Below are 16,704 nucleotides of genomic sequence, written 5' to 3'. Positions count from 1 at the left end.
GGAATTGAGGGAATGAAAGCTCTGATGAGCAGTGATGGACTTGTCTCTGTTCAGACCCTTCTGCTAAAGTATAATCATATTGAGAGTGAGGGTCTCAAATATCTTGTGGATGGAAAATTATCTCACATAACTCATCTCAATTTATCTTGCAATAGAATTGATTGTAAAGGTGCCAAATTCATTTCAGAAGCTAAAATTCTTAATGGATTGACTTTTCTGGATTTGAGTCATAATAATATTGGTTCAAATGGAGTCAAGTCAATTGTGGATAGCAAGTTAATGAGTAATTTGAGGAATTTACATTTGGAATATAATTCTATTGGAAATGATTCACTGAAACATATTGCCAATAGTAATAATCTTGGCAATTTAACCTTTCTAAATATTAGATGCAATGAATTGGATTGGAATATCAAACTTCCAATGCCTCTATTCAAATTATCAAACTTGACAACACTCGATATTAGTCATAATGATATTCTATTCGAAGTGAAGAAGAGCCTTATTAACAACTTTCCNCATTTGAAAAGAATTACAGTGGATACTTAAGGCTTGAATAACTTTCTCTTACTGATAACAATAATAGTCTTGTTATCCTTTCTAATAGTCTTGATCTTGATTCTATTGTATGTCTTTGGATTGATAAGTTTGACAAGTACAGGATTTGATCTGACAATACTCGACAAGATTGGTACCTTGCTAAACGTACCAAACCTGAATGCAATTTTAGTTTTGAGGGAAATAGTCTTTTTGGAGGCAGGTTGTGGAGGCTGTTGTTGCTTTGCATTCTTTTTGGATGGTGTTGGAACTTTTTGATCGGATGTTGATGTATTCTTATTATTTGATGTTGTAGGAGTGCTACTACCACTCGTCTTTACACCACCCGAAGAAGAAGATGAAACAGAGTTTGTTGTTGTATCCAATTCTTGCAATGCAAGAACTTTCTGAGGGTGCTGATTGGTCGAAGGTGAACTGGAAGGAGGCATTGTGTTGACGTTTTTTTTCAAATTGGTTTTTCGAAAAGGAGGGAAATGATAAAAATAGAAAGGCAACACATTCAAGAAAATGGAAGACACCTTTGATAGATTTCAAATTGATTTGTTATTTGAAAGGGAACGAAGAAAATTGTTTTGATGATTTTCATCAAGGTGCATATTGCTGTGATGGCATCGGAATGAAAAAGATGCTTATTGAGGTTGAACAATCGGAATGAAATTATCTTATGAATAATAGAAAAAGAAATTTTCTATAATTGGAAAGAATAGGGTTGCTGGTTGAGGAATTTAAAGTTCGGAATCAAAAGCTTAATTCCGAAATCTAACAATAGTTTTGGCTCTTTTCTTTAAATATTCACACAATGTTAAGGTGGTTGCAATTTAAAGATCAAAAAAATTGAAACAAAATGTCATTTGACGGAGCAATTGGAATTGACTTGGGTACTACTTATTCATGTGTTGGTGTTTATATGGGAGATAATGTAGAGATTATACCCAATGATCAAGGTAATAGAACTACACCCTCCTATGTTGCATTCACCGATGATGAACGTTTGATTGGTGATGCTGCCAAAAATCAAGTTGCAATGAATCCTCATAATACAGTGTTTGATGCTAAACGTCTGATTGGTAGAAAATTCAGTGATACAAGTGTTCAGAATGATATTAAGCATTGGCCTTTCAAAGTAATTACCAAAGGAGATGATAAACCATATATTCAGTTGAGTACAAGGGAGAATCTCATATTTTCACACCAGAACAAATCTCATCCATGGTCTTGACCAAAATGAAAGATATTGCAGAACAATACGTTGGAAAGAAGGTCCAAAAGGCAGTTGTCACTGTTCCAGCTTACTTTAACGATTCTCAAAGACAAGCCACTAAGGATGCAGGTCAAATTGCAGGTCTAGAAGTTTTGAGAATTATCAATGAACCAACAGCTGCTGCAATTGCCTATGGGTTAAATAAGAAGGATGAGAAGTATGTTTTGATTTTCGATTTGGGTGGTGGTACATTTGATGTATCAATCCTAAATATTGAAGATGGTGTTTTTGAGGTGAAAGCTACTGCTGGTGATACTCACTTGGGTGGTGAAGATTTCGATTCAAGAATGGTGGAATACTGCTGTACAGAATTCAAGAGAAAGTATAGAAGAGACGTTCATGATAATCCAAGAGCTTTGAGAAGATTGAGAACTGCTTGTGAAAGAACAAAGAGAAACTTGTCATCTGCCTCCACTTCAACTATCAATGTTGATTCAATTGTTGATGGAATTGACTTGGACATTCCAATGACTAGAGCCAAATTCGAACAATTGAATATGGATATGTTCAGAAATTGTTTCGAACCAGTTAAGAAGGTTCTCCAAGATTCTGGTTTGGACAAGGCACAAATTGATGATGTTGTCTTGGTCGGTGGTTCAACTCGTATTCCAAAGGTTCAAGAAATGCTTAAGGAATTCTTCAATGGTAAGGAGCTCTGTAAGTCCATCAATCCTGATGAAGCTGTTGCTTATGGTGCTGCTGTTCAAGCTGGTGTTTTGACTGGTAAGGAAACTAAGGTACTTTTGATTGATGTGACTCCTTTGAGTTTGGGTATTGAAACTGCTGGTGGTGTAATGGCTAAATTGATTGAGAGAAATACAACTATTCCATGTAAGAAATCAGAAATGTTTACCACCTACTCTGATAATCAAACAGCTGTCACTATTCAAGTTTTTGAAGGTGAGAGAACATTAACAAAGGATAATCACTTGTTGGGTAAATTCAATTTGGAAGGAATTCCACCTGCACCAAGAGGCGTACCAAAGATTGAAGTTTTCTTTGAAATTGACTCTAATGGTATCATGAAAGTTGGAGCAAAGGACACTTCATCTGGTAAAACTCAAAACATTACAATTACCAATGAGAAGGGTCGTCTCAGTAAGGAGGAAATTGAAGAAATGTTGAGAAAGGCCAAAGACATGGAACAAGAAGATAAGGAAATGAGAGAAAAGATTGATTCCAAGAATCAATTCGAATCCTACGCCTACCAAATGAAATCAACAACAGAAGATCCAAATCTATCTGGTAAACTCTCAGAATCTGACAAGAATGTCATCAAGAAGGCCTGTGAAGAAGCAATGAATTGGATTGACAATAATAACATGGCCTCAAAGGACGAAATTGAAAGAAGAAAGAAGGATTTGGAAAACAAATGTGCTCCAATTATCACCAAATTATATCAAGGAGAAGCTCAACAACAACAAACACCAGGAGGTTATGGCCCTTCTAGTGGCAGTGGACCAACTACTTCGAGCACAGCTCAACCAAAGTTTGAAGATGTGGATATCGACTAATTTAAGAACTTGTAAATAAAATGATAGCAAATTAAAACTAATTACATGTAATTTTTTAATTAATTCCATAACCTTAAGGTTTTGGAAATTATTTTAGTTCCGTTTTCAGAATATTTGGCGACAGTGACCAATTAAAAGAAATGTCCGACAACAGAAGAATATCTTTGCTTAAAAGAAAAAATATGCTCAAATGTTTATCCGGCTTCTGTAGGAAACACACAAAGCTGCCATCGATGGCAGTACTGCTTCTACTGTTTTCTTGTCTACTCTTCATTATTCGAAACTCGGAAGAAGCTCCATTAGAATTTAAACAAGAAATAATTGCAGGTGGCCCCAAATATAATTACAGTTTCAGCTCAGGTCAACAGTCTCTCATCAACTCTGCTATCCTCTACATTGCTACTGCAGTAAAAATCATTCAATTTAATCAGAAAACTGGAGAAATTATTACACTCATGGGATGTGAGGATTCTGTATTCGAAAGGTGTGATACTGCAGACAGTCTGGAGAAGAAAAACGATACCAAAGCAACCAATCTCTACTACCCACTTTCCTATTTTTATGTTTTGGAAGATTTGACAAGTGGAAACAAGACGATTTATGTTTCTGGATTCAAGCAAATTATTAAAATTGACAATGATGGATTAGTCAGTGTTTTTGCAGGATATTTTGGAGCATTAGAGAGAGGGGATGGAGGATTAGCTACGAAAGCTAGGTTTCTTTCGATTAATTCCTTGTGGGTTGACCAAAATGGAATTGTCTTTGTTTGTGATTATACAGATTATAGAATTAGAAGAATTGGCTTGGATGGAATAATTTCAACATTTGCTGGTAGTGATGGTTTAGTAACTCAAACTAAATTAGATGGTTTTGCCAATGAAACAGTTTTGAGTAGTCCAAAGAAAATTGTTGGAATGGAGAATTACCTTTTTGTGATTGATTCATTTTCCACTTTTAAAATTGAAATGAAAAGTGGTTGGTTGACAGTTATTAGTGGAAGAGAATTTAAGGGAGGAACTCAGTATCAAGTGAATGGACTAGCAATTAATGCTTCCTTGAATGATGCAGCTGGAATTTCAGTAACAAGTGATGGAACGATTTTGGTTTCACTTGGCAGTCAATTGTTGAAAATTAAGGATGGAATTATTTCATCATTTGTGAATTTGGCTCAGTATGTCAGTACTGATGTTAATTTATTCTCTGGAAATTATGTGAATGACATTTGTATGATTGGTAGAGTGGATTTGGTGAGTGGAGAGCTCACTCGTTTATACGATTGTGAATATGGATCTTTTTCTGATTTTATTGATGGAAAATTTATGAGATTTAATTCAATTTCTGCAATGACTCTCAATGAAACAAGTAGATTATTGTACATTGCAGATGATTTGACCAAGAAATTGAAAATTAATGTATTGAATATTGATACAAACCAAGTTGTGAAATATTCACTTTCTAATAAGATTTCGAACGAATCATGTACTGTTCCTGGTGCCTCCACAAATGTAATTTCCACAATAGAAAACCCAAGTGGTCTAATTCTTAATAATGAAAAACTCCTCGTGGCAAGCAATGTGGGACTAAAGTTTAATTTACAACAATTTTCGTTAAATACCAACGGAAACAATTGCATGTATGCAGGTTCCATAACTTCTGACAGACTATTCGCCAATACGAATGCTTCCAGAATCATTCTTAATAATCCAATGGGTATTCACTGCTCTACAGATTTTACTCAAATATACATTGCAGGTAAGTCTTTCACATGTGTTCCTTGCAATTCAAAAATGTCAAACAGACACTGATAATCATAGAATATTAGAATATAATCCATCTACTTTGCAGGTTCAATTGGTAGCTGGAACAGGAGAGCCAGGTTATGGAGGAGATGGTAATTTAGCAATCCATGCTCAATTAAATAGACCCTATTCTGTTTACTATGATAAATCTGATGATTTTCTATTGATAGCAGATACTGGAAATCATAGAATTAGAAAAATTACGAAAGATGGAATAATCAACACTATAGTAGGAACTGGAATTGCTGGATTCAATGGAGATTCTCTTCATCCCCTTAATACTCATTTGAATTCTCCACAGTATGCTACAAGTAAAAGAATTGGAATCTTGATATCTGATACCCTTAATCATAGAGTTAGAATTGTGCCCTACACCAATGCATCCACAGTTTCTACACTTGTTGGATTGGGTTCGTCAGGTTCTACCATTGTGGAAAATAATCCAAGACAAACAGAGCTCAATTCACCTTCTGGAATTGAAGTTATACGAAATGGATTCTTTTTTTATGATATTTACATTGCTGGTATGTTATTTCATTCAAGTCTCATTCAATTCTAATTTGTTCAATTTTTTTTCATATAGATTCATCAAATCATCGAATTCTCCAGGTGAAATATCAAAATGTGAAACAAGATTCTCAAGGTTTTTTGATTCCTGAAGGAACAATTAGTACTTTGGCTGGGACAACTGTGGCAGGATATAATGGAGATGGAATTACGGCTAAAACAGCCAAATTATTCAATCCAACATCGATAACAGTTCATTCCAATGGTTTTTTAATTGCAGATTCGTATAATAATAGGATTCGTTTTGTTTCACGGACTGGATTCATTTATTCAAAGGTTTCTAATGATGATGGCAATACTATTGGATTTCCATTTGGTGTTTGCTCAATAGTAAGTGATGGAAGTTTCTTCTTTACAGAGAATAATAATATACGAAAGTTGGACACTCTATTGTTAACCCCAGTTGGAGGAATTGGTGATGGAATGAGTGTTTATAATGCTAATGTTTATCCAGCTAAAATGGTTAAAACATCCAATAATGAACTGGTAATATCCGAATCGAATACGAATCGAATAAGATTAGTTGATAATAGTGGTATAATTCGAACAATAGCTGGAACTGGAAAGTTTGGATTTTCAGGTGATGGCAGCATTGGTATTTTAGCAAATCTAAGATCACCAACTGGATTAGCCATAAATCCAATAACTAAGGATATTGTTTTTTCAGACACGAGTAATCATCGTATTAGAAAGTTGACTAAAAAAGATGATCATTATGAAATTTCTACAATTGCTGGATCTGGAGAGGAAGGTTTCAGTTCTGGCACTGATCCTCTACAAGTTAAATTATCCTACCCAAGAGCTGTCTCCTTCCTTAGTAATGGAGACTTGGTGATTGGTGACACGCTTAATTATATGCTTAGAATTGTTTCCAAAGGGAAAATTAGAACAACAGTTAATCATGATGGCATCCTTTCAGATATTCAGGTCACTAGCGATAACACAATTTACCTTGCATTGTACGATACCATTATGAGATTAACTCCAATGTGTAATGAGGGTTATCAATTAGATTCTAATAGAACTGAATGTTTGGCTGTATGCTTTGGGATTCCTGATAATGAAACCTTGTCAGTTTGTCACAACCATGGTGCTTGTGTGTCACCAAACAAGTGTCAATGTCAAGAAAAATACACGGGCAGTCAATGTGAAATTCCAATTTGTTATGGAATTACAGCAAACAATTCTCAAGTATGCTCCAATAATAATGGAACCTGTAGTGAACCTGATTCATGTCGATGCAATGATGGTTATTATGGTTTCCAATGTGAAAATGCAATTTGTTTCTCCAAACTAATTGGAGATTCGTGTGGAGGAAGCGAACGTGGAATTTGCACCTCGAGAAACAAGTGCTCATGTAAGGGAAGTTTCATTGGAGAGGAGTGCCAGCTCAGTTCATGTTCTGGAATCAGCGAAAAGGATCCACATGTTTGTTATGGAAGAGGAGTTTGCAAAACTACAGGAGATTGTGAATGTAATTTTGGATATTCTGGAAATAATTGTCAAGATGGTGGACAAATCATTGCCTTTATTGTGAGTTTCATTGCTGTGCTATTCCTTTGCATTGCACTCGTTGTGGCCATTACCTTTTTCAGCTCCATACTTATTAAGAAGAATAGAGCCCAACGAAAGATTATTCAAGTTGACTTGGCATTGGATGAAAGACTCATTATCAACTCGTATCATTTGGAACCAATTGCTGAGGAACTCAAAGAAAATGATTTTATCATTCCACTTCAAAAATTAGGAATGGAAAAACCAATGAAAAGATTGGGTGAGGGCGGAGTAGGGAGTGTCTATCAAACCATGTGGTCTGGAATGATTGTTGCTGTCAAAGTCTTTGATTTGAATAATGTCAATATTTCAGAGGAAGATTTCAGAGTGGAAGCAATTTTATTAAGCAAACTCCGACATCCAAATATTATCAATTTTTATGGAGTTTCTACCTCACCAACGAAACGATACATTGTCATGGAATGTTTGGAACAAAGTTTGGATAAGGTAATTTTAAAATTGGAATCCAAAACATTGGCCCTTCCACTTGTGGAAAAGATTAAAATGTTAATTTCCATTTCGAATGGTGTGGAATATTTACACAATTTGAAACCGAGAAAGATTATTCATAGGTATGTGTGTTCAAGTTTTGAATTGAGATTTTTTAATTTTTTGAAATAGAGATTTGAAACCACAAAATATTCTATTAGATTCGAATGAAAATTGTAAAGTTTGTGATTTTGGATTGAGTAGATTATTATCACAAGGAACCAAAAATTCAATTACTAATAATATTGGATCAGTTTTTTACATGAGTCCAGAAATGAATGATATTCAGTCAATTGATCCAGAAAATGCAACTGCTGTCGATATTTACAGTCTGTCAATAATCATGTGGCAACTCTTATTTGAAGTGAGAGATCCGTATATGAGTGGAATTCCCTCAGTTTTGGAAAAATTAGGATTGGAAACTAAACCAGAGTACATGTCACCTTACAAGTTATCTAGAATGGTCTGTGAAAAGAATTTAAGGCCAATTATACCATTCGAATCTTTGGATTCGTGTGAGGAGTGGTGTGAAATGTTTATGGAGGATGAATCAGCTGATTTTGCTATTGTGTATGAGTTGACCAAGCTCATTAAAAGATGTTGGGATCACAATCCAAAGGAGAGACCAAGTATTGAAGAATTAGCTCAACAATTATATACTTTGCAAGATGAGTTATTGGAATATAATCAGTAATAAACTGCCAATGTCCCATATTATTAACAGTTTCGAACAAGCTTTGTCAAACTAGAAAATGCACACAGATTCGAATAAAAAAAAATGAAAGAAGATACAATGACCTTGCTGGATTTACCTCCAGAAATACGCTATTGCATCTTTAGGTACCTCTCTCCCTTTGAATTGACCACACCACTAACCAACACATATCGATTTTACCATTCCATCGAACTCTACCAACAATTTGAAGAATTACAAAACTACATGTTAATCAACAAGAACCTTTTTTATGATATCTTGATGAATGATGATTTATCGTTGGTCATGAAAAACATGTGGCACATGATTATAGAAAATTGTGAATATTGTGTAATTTATGGAACAGAGAGGAATGTTTCGAATAATGGATTAGATTTGGTGGAAGGAAATATGCAGAAAATTAGAAAATTATTTAGTATGATGAATGATGCAAAAACATTTATTCGATTTTTTAAACTAGATATTCGACTGTGTCATTATTTTGAAAGTTTGATCAATGGAGAAAATGATTCTGAAATTGAATTGGAAAGGTTTCGTTCCAGATTGGATAGAATTCCAAGTTTGACTCAAGATTCCAAGAATGCTTCAAGAATAATGGAGAATTGTTATCACGTTTTGAAATCTAATTTTCCAAACCAAATCGAATATATTACAAAGAATGGATGTGTAGATTCTAATGAGAAAAATCAAAGAATTTCTCAATTGATTCGTGCAATATTTGATAGAAAGTTTGTGGATGTTCAATTAACAACCACTGGAATGACACGATTATGTATGATTTTAGCATTTGTTGAGCTACTCGCGGACAAGAATGACCCTTTAATTGACAAGATTATACGGTATACAATTACTGATAACGACAGGTTGGACGAAACTAAAAAATCAGAAACCCTACTGAGATTATTTGCTGGTGAATATGGTTTCATTGAATCAATATTTGTTAGGAGAGATTTTGAAAGAATTCAAAAACTTGCCGATTCAATACCAAACAATTATCAAAAATCAACTTTAATTTGGATTGTGGTGAAAGATATGATTTCAGTATATTTTAAACACTTGGAATTTTTTGACAAGAATGATTGTTTGGAAGATTTATTGAAGCTTATCATTAGATTTCTCAATTCTGTTGGCTCCCCTTTCAAAAAGCACAATATATTATATATGATGGAGCTTTTATCTGTAAATGTGCAAAATAATCTTACCAGTTGTAAATCTATTGCCTTGGAATCATTTGTAAAGATTTATGATTGTTTTCTTACTACGAAATCCTTACAGATTGAGAAAGAAAATGAGCTATTGGAAGAATTTCTTGTCATATTTTCTCAAAAAACTGAGCTATTCGAAAAGATGTTGGAAAAGGATGAATTTAGCAAAACTTTGGAACTAGTTTGTGATAATGGAACAATTTTTACAAAGATTTTAAGTCAAGTCGTTGAGTTTGATCCCAGATGCAAGTGTTACTCATTGACTGATAAAAAGGTGAAATTTTCCATTTTCCAATCTAGCATGGACAGTCTAAAGAAAACCCTTGGAGAGGAGAAGCTTAAGTATGAAATGGAGAGGAATGGATTCAGACAATTGATAAATTCCATTGTTAAACAATGTGGCGCGTACAAGAATTCCAATCCTATGAAAATAATGATCACTAAAATTGATAAGTATTTAACATTCTAACCCACATTTATAAAATTTTCAAATCTCAATTTTGGTCTGATTGTGTCTTTGAGCAATGATTTTTCAATTATTTAAAAGAGTTAGGTGGCTCCTAATCTGACGGTTTGTGCAATGTCTGATTGAAACCAAATCAAAGTGAGCAATTAAGCTCAAACCCTGATCCCTACAAAAAATTGAGTTAATAGTAAGGCAACCCGTGGCTGCTTTCAGCTATTAAACTGAAAAGAACAGATACTTCACTCGATCAAAGCCAATTGGCCGAGAAAGATGGTTTTGAGATACTGCATACGGAACATAGTATTTATTCTGTTTGTTGTGAAGTGAAGAATGACAAAATGTTTGTGGTATTTTAATAAATTCTAACTATTGATATTGAACATGTAGCGAATCTTAATTAATCATTATTTATGATGAGCAGTGCTGCTCAATGAAGCTGTTTGGAAAGAATGTGGGAAACTGGATTTAGAAAAAGAGAATTTTAAAAAACAAAAAGACTACAGCACCACAGGTTCCCAAGTTGTCTCCAACCTCAGTACTGATGTGGCTCGACGATGCTTAACTTCTCAAATCGGACGGGATGAGGTGCATTCATCGTGATATGGCCGTAGCCATTCAATGCCTTAAATTGTGAAATATCAACTTGACTAATTCTGTTTGTTCGTGATGTGAAAAATCATTTTGATTTGAAAATTAAAGACTAAAATCTGTTCAAAAAATGCTTTCACTTCGTCGTTCTATTCTCACACAATCCATTCCCAAGACATTTACCAGTATTTCCGCTTCTTCAAAATATTCAACTATTCGAAACTTGTCAAGGGCTGAATCTGTCAAATTGAAAGAATTAAAAGAAGGGCAAATCTGGTCTTATCACCACAGACCTCAAGATACATCCTCTCGATTAATTATTTACAAAATAGACCATATTAATGGAAAAGATATAATTCACATTACAGTTGATGGATTAAATTTTTCTGGAAAGAACATTATAATTTACCATTTACCATTTGAAAGAGAATATTTTGAACAGGACATTACTGAATTAATTGGACATTGTACTGAAAAGCCTGCCAATGAAACAATTGAAGGATATAAATATTGGAAAGAGGATTCAGGAAAGGCATGGTCAAAGACTGTTGCTGAGTGTATTGAAATGATAGAGAAAATCTATAAAGATCGAAATATTGAAATAAAGTAAATGCAAAGTTCATATCCAAAAATGATTCTCCCATGCCGGGAATTGAACCCGGACCTCCTGGGTGAAAGCCAGGTATCCTAGCCATTGGACTACACGGGAATCTTGTTAATGTTGAAATTTAGCCTTAAATAAATATGAAAATCTAAGAAGTGAAGATTAGGTTTGTAATGAGGAATAGCTGCTGATATTTAACATTTTCTAGATTCTTAGGGCCTTACGAACTGCCCACAAGATAATTCTCCACTGTTCCTTTATGAACCAAGTGAAGAGTTAAAAAAGTTTGACAAAATCTTGTACGGACTTTCAAGAGAAAAAATATTCACCACAGCTGTTGCTTCTCTAATACATAAATTTTGCTGTGTTTCATCACATTTTTGATTACAATCTCTCTCTCGAATCACTCTTTGAGTAGTGCTACTAACAAAGCTCTTACTATTTTTTCATTAACGGAACATATTGTTGCCGATTGTAGAGGATCAACTATTTGATCACAATATATTCAAACAAATAATAATAATAATATAATATTACCTTTAAATATGAGAAGATTTTTTGCTTCCAATAGCGAACAGGCTGTTAACGAGAATCTAACAGGTGATAATACAGATGATTCATCAGTCAATGATGATGACGTAGAGGATGGCGTACAAATTCATCCACTTTCATCAAGTACTACCTCTAATACGCACAACAATAACAATAATACTAGTATTCACCACTCTGAATCTGTTTCAACCCTTCCACAACATCATGAAAATTTACGACCAATTAGAAGTGATAGCAACATGGCCAATAATAACGATTCATCAACCGATGATGGAACATCAAATACAATAATTGGATCATCAATTATTAACAATTACTATGAAACTAATAGAACAACACAAAGTAATAGCGTTGTGAGTCAAGATGTTAAAATGTCCAAAGTACTTCTCAGTCCTGCTCTTCTTCCTGGTGAAGAAATTATCGACAAGGATACTCAGGTGTTTGAGTGGAATGGACATACTTCACCTCAGAGAGTTGCTTGGCATCAAGGTGTTTTATTCATTACAAATTATAGACTTATTTTCAAGCCTGCAACACAATCAACCTATGATGATGTTCCTCATCAATTCCAAGGAAGTGATATTCCTCTATGTACCATCTCTAAATTGGAAAAGATTGGAGGTAAAACAAATTCTACTAAGGACTATTCCTATCTCATTGAAATTTTCACTAAAAATTTCCAACATGTGAAATTTGCATTCGTTCCAACAAGAGGAACCAGAGGAAGAATTTTCAGAACAATTAGAGATGATAGAAATCCAGAACATTTCTTTGCTTACAAATATAGACTTACTATTCCTCCACCTACTACTAATACTATTGGTGAAGCTACTTCTCCAACAGGTGTGGAAAGTCCATCAAATGGATCTTCATCAAATGGTATACCAAGTATTTTACCAACACCATCTTCTGAACCTGTTGATGGCTGGAGAGTGTACGATTTGGTTAAGGAATATACAAGACAAGGAGTTCTTAGTAATAATAATGTAACACCTCAAAATACTTCTCACCGACAAATCAAAACTCCACCTTCTAACATGTCTAAACAAAACTGGAGAATTTGTACTTTGAATCAAAATTACAAGATTTGTGACACCTATCCAAGTCTTTTCCTTGTTCCAAACAATTTATCTGATGAAGAAGTTAAGGCTGCTGCAGAATTCAGATCGAGAGGCAGAATTCCAGTTTTGAGTTGGTATGATCCTGAGACTGAACTTTCATTAACCAGATGTGCTCAACCAATGATTGGTCTTAATTTTACTGGTAAAATAACAAAGAAGCATATTGGTGATTATAGAACTATTGAATCTATTATGCAAGCCAGTGAAAAGACTCAACAAAGATTAATGATTGTCGATTTGCGTCCAAGAGCTAATGCTGAAGCTAATCGTGTCATTAAAGGTGCTGGTTATGAAAAGAATTATAAGAATTGCGAACTTAGATTCATGAATATTGAAAATATTCACGTGGTTAGAAATTCCTTTGCTAGATTGGCTGATGTTTGCCACGATTTCGGAGGTGTTGAATTGAATTGGCATAGCAAGGTTGAAAGCACACAATGGTTAGAACATATTCGTTCAATTTTGACAGCTGCCCATTTTTGTGTTGATGTATTTTTCAGAGAACGTACATCTGTACTTACTCACTGTTCTGATGGTTGGGATAGAACCAGTCAAGTTGTTTGCCTCTTCCAAATTATGGCAGATCCATACTGTAGAACCATGGAAGGTTTTGCTGTTCTCATTGAAAAGGAATGGTGTGCATTTGGTCACCAGTTCCAAAAGAGAATTGGTCACGGTAGTCGTCAAACTTTCTACACTGATGAACGTGGTCCTATTTTTGTTCAATTTATTGATTGCGTTTATCAAATGATGCGTCAACATCCAACTGCATTTGAGTTTAACGAACTTTTCTTGATTTTCGTCCTTGATAATTTGTATTCTTGTAGATTTGGTAACTTTATTTTCGATAATGAAAGAGAAAGAGTCAAATACAAGATTTATGAAAAGACTCATTCTATGTGGACATACTTGTTGAATAGAAACGTCCTTGTTGAATATGAAGGTTGTGGTACCAACTATCTTAATCCTTTCTATGATCCTGATAATACAACCTATGTAATATATCCAGATTTAAGACATAGTTCTATACAGTTATGGTCCACATATTGGCTTAGATATGCAAAGGATCCAAATGGATACGAATATTATGGTTATACACCTTTGCATACTCTTCAAATCAGAGCAAATGAAATTATTGCTGATATGAATAAGCTTCAAGAAATTAAGGCTCTTTCAGAAAGCAAAAACGAAGCTACTGTTCAAACATTCCAAAGAGAATTCAAAAACATGTGGGAAGAAATTCAAAGACTCAAGAAGAAGAATGAAGAACTGGAAGAAAAATATAAGCGTGATACTGAAGCATTAATTGATTTGTGCGAAAAGCAAAAGGAAGAACTCTCCAATTATGCTAACACTCAACAAAATCTGTAATTGTAACAATAATAACTTATTGGTTTATCCTCTGTAATTTTTTCAGTATTCTTTTATTGACTTAGCTATTATAAAAAACCATTTCTTATTGACTTAACATTCTCAAAAAACCAATAATCGCCTCTTCCTTCTTTTCAGTTGATACTTTATGGTTTGGTTGGGCAAGTAAATATTTCAATCGATTTCTCATTCTTCTGATTAACAAAGTTGTAAAGTGATCTCTGCCACCAACGTTTCCGAGTCTGTTTTGCATAATGCTCAATCTGTCATTCTTGTATTGTTCAAAGGCAAAATTTCTTAGTGAAACATTTCTTAGATATTCTGAAATAAGAGTTGATGCCGTTCTAGCAATTACTCCATTATCTTGGCTAGTTTTTGGTGTAACTGGAAGATTGAAATTGGGTACTTCTGCCTTCTTTTCTCTTTTGACAGTATTTCTATCGATAATTTTTGAAAACCTCATATCGTCAAGTAGCTGATCAGATTGAACCTTGAAACCTCTCGTCTTGTAGACAAAATCTACGAATTTTTCCTGTCTCTTCTCCTTTGGTATTTCAATTGGTTCGAATAAATATTGAGGTGGTATCTTTTCAGTAAGAGGAATTTCCTTGACAGGTTGACTGTGTAAAATCAATTCATTATTAATAAATAATCTTTCATTTCCTAAAAATTCCTCAGTAAGCTCTTCACGTTTCTTCTCTATTATTCCCTTTTTGCAAACCAAGTTAATTCCTTCATCCTTGATCTTGATTTTACCAAGATGCTCACTCACAATTTTTTCAATTGTTTTCTCTCGTTGAATCTCGAACCTCTCCACACTATTTTGAAAAATAATATCATTCTCCTCATCCGTCAAATCTCTTTCCTCATCAACATTTAAAATGGTATCCCTATCAAGAAAGCATCTATTAATGCAGATACTTTTCAGTAAAATACTATCCTTACTCTTGCATTGATCTACAAGGGTTAGAAATTTAATCTTTTCAATCAACAAGCTCATTTTGAATAAAAAATTGAATACTGAAATAGGTTCAACTCTCTCCTTGTCTTCTCTAACCAATAATTCTTTAAAAATCGATGCCATATTCTTCAAATCATATGGAATAGTCAACTTTCTTTCACAAGTTCCATGATAGTCCATCAATGACCAATAACTAATTTCCACATGATTTCCTCTCTCTGTTATTTTCATCCCTATATCAAAATATACTTCTTCTTGTCCATCAGTGTTCACTTTTTCATTATTCCCTTCATCAAAACTTCTATTAACTACTACTTGTTTCCATAGAGTTTCATAAAACAATACAAAACACTTTTCAAAGCCTTGCTCCAAGCCTTCAAGTGGTTTGATTACTTGTTTTTCAAATTCTATATAATAATTATCGACCACTCTTTGCAGAGGAATGGTTGCAAAGGCTTCACTGGATTGAATTAATCGATTACTAGCCAAATTAATTTCCCTCTCCACAATTTTCGTCATCACTCGTTGTTCACGAGTTGTAAATTCCGAATTATTCTTCTTATCATGATCATCTAATAATTTAGCAATTTCATCTTGTAATTCTGTTCTACATTGTTGAATTTGCTCCTCCTTATTCATGCTATTTTTTTTAATAATTATTAAATAATTATTAAATATTATTTTAATAATTTAATAGTTACAGTATTATTAATTTAATAATATATTTACAATGTCATTCCTGACAAAATTAATCAAATCAGCAGTCAATCTCTGCGAATTAACCAACTCTGATTTTCCACCATTCAAACTCGAACAAATTCTATAGATTTTATATTGTCCCGAACAAGGACCATACACTAAACAGTACTGAGCAAGTAATTGATAATCTTGTTCATTCTCGAGCAGCTTCCGAACAACATACAAATTCACGCACGATCTTACATAGAATCCCTTCGTTGAGAAACTCCTTTGATAATCCTCATGACTCACCGAATGGAAATCAATTCGGAATTGATGAGCATCTTGAGTGAAATCATCTCGTGATTGAAATGGGATTGGATAGGAAATAGAGGTTGGTGGAGCTAGGAAGAGATGGGAATGTTCTGCAGCCAGTGATTGTCCCATTTTGTTTAATTATGTATCGAATTTAGGAAGAAGAATATTGAACTGTATTCGAAACAGTTCTTAATATATTGTAAGCTAGTTAAATTCCAAGTTTGAGTAGAAAAAAATGTTTCAACACGATACTAGTGATGATAATCGCCAATTATCACTAACGGAATGGATGAGAGTGATCAGTGTTGATGAATTGATCAACATTTTAAAAAGGGAATTTCCATCAAAACAGAGGTACAATGATGATCAAGAAAAGATTCCTC

General features: G+C 34.0%; 6 protein-coding genes and 1 non-coding gene across 7 annotated transcripts; 4 read left to right on the top strand and 3 right to left on the bottom strand.

The window, feature by feature from the left end:
* Nucleotides 1-545: 545 nt before the first annotated feature.
* Nucleotides 546-986, bottom strand: NAEGRDRAFT_69048 (uncharacterized protein; the record flags this gene model as incomplete). The annotated part of the gene is made up of 1 exon (XM_002675645.1): nt 546-986. One exon carries the CDS (start codon nt 984-986, stop codon nt 546-548), a length of 441 nt encoding a protein of 146 aa, XP_002675691.1.
* A 416-nt stretch (nt 987-1,402) lies between these two features.
* Nucleotides 1,403-3,371, top strand: NAEGRDRAFT_83205 (uncharacterized protein; the record flags this gene model as incomplete). The annotated part of the gene is made up of 2 exons (XM_002675743.1): nt 1,403-1,721; nt 1,754-3,371. The coding sequence occupies 2 exons, from the start codon at nt 1,403-1,405 to the stop codon at nt 3,331-3,333; spliced, it is 1,899 nt and encodes a 632-aa protein (XP_002675789.1). The 3' UTR covers nt 3,334-3,371.
* A 195-nt stretch (nt 3,372-3,566) lies between these two features.
* NAEGRDRAFT_50059 (uncharacterized protein) lies at nt 3,567-10,131 on the top strand (the record flags this gene model as incomplete). The annotated part of the gene is made up of 4 exons (XM_002675742.1): nt 3,567-5,085; nt 5,306-5,656; nt 5,716-7,825; nt 8,583-10,131. The coding sequence occupies 4 exons, from the start codon at nt 3,567-3,569 to the stop codon at nt 10,129-10,131; spliced, it is 5,529 nt and encodes a 1,842-aa protein (XP_002675788.1).
* Nucleotides 10,132-10,846: 715 nt separating this feature from the next.
* NAEGRDRAFT_69044 (uncharacterized protein) lies at nt 10,847-11,326 on the top strand (the record flags this gene model as incomplete). The annotated part of the gene is made up of 1 exon (XM_002675741.1): nt 10,847-11,326. The coding sequence occupies one exon, from the start codon at nt 10,847-10,849 to the stop codon at nt 11,324-11,326; it is 480 nt and encodes a 159-aa protein (XP_002675787.1).
* A 27-nt stretch (nt 11,327-11,353) lies between these two features.
* NAEGRDRAFT_t387 lies at nt 11,354-11,425 on the bottom strand. The gene has a single exon. It is a non-coding gene; the product is annotated as a tRNA-Glu (tRNA).
* A 233-nt stretch (nt 11,426-11,658) lies between these two features.
* Nucleotides 11,659-14,401, top strand: NAEGRDRAFT_58398 (myotubularin-related). The gene has a single exon (XM_002675740.1). The coding sequence runs from the start codon at nt 11,866-11,868 to the stop codon at nt 14,362-14,364; it is 2,499 nt and encodes an 832-aa protein (XP_002675786.1). The 5' UTR covers nt 11,659-11,865; the 3' UTR covers nt 14,365-14,401.
* A 48-nt stretch (nt 14,402-14,449) lies between these two features.
* On the bottom strand, nt 14,450-16,450 carry NAEGRDRAFT_69042 (uncharacterized protein; the record flags this gene model as incomplete). Its single annotated transcript, XM_002675644.1, has 2 exons — nt 14,450-15,965; nt 16,248-16,450. 2 exons carry the CDS (start codon nt 16,448-16,450, stop codon nt 14,450-14,452), a joined length of 1,719 nt encoding a protein of 572 aa, XP_002675690.1.
* Between the last annotated feature and the right edge of the window lie 254 nt (nt 16,451-16,704).

The sequence above is a fragment of the Naegleria gruberi genome (genome assembly GCF_000004985.1).
Source record: "Naegleria gruberi genomic scaffold NAEGRscaffold_32, whole genome shotgun sequence".
Classification (NCBI taxonomy): Eukaryota; Heterolobosea; class Eutetramitea; order Acrasida; family Naegleriidae; genus Naegleria; species Naegleria gruberi.
This window is presented reverse-complemented; position numbering and strand designations above follow the sequence as displayed.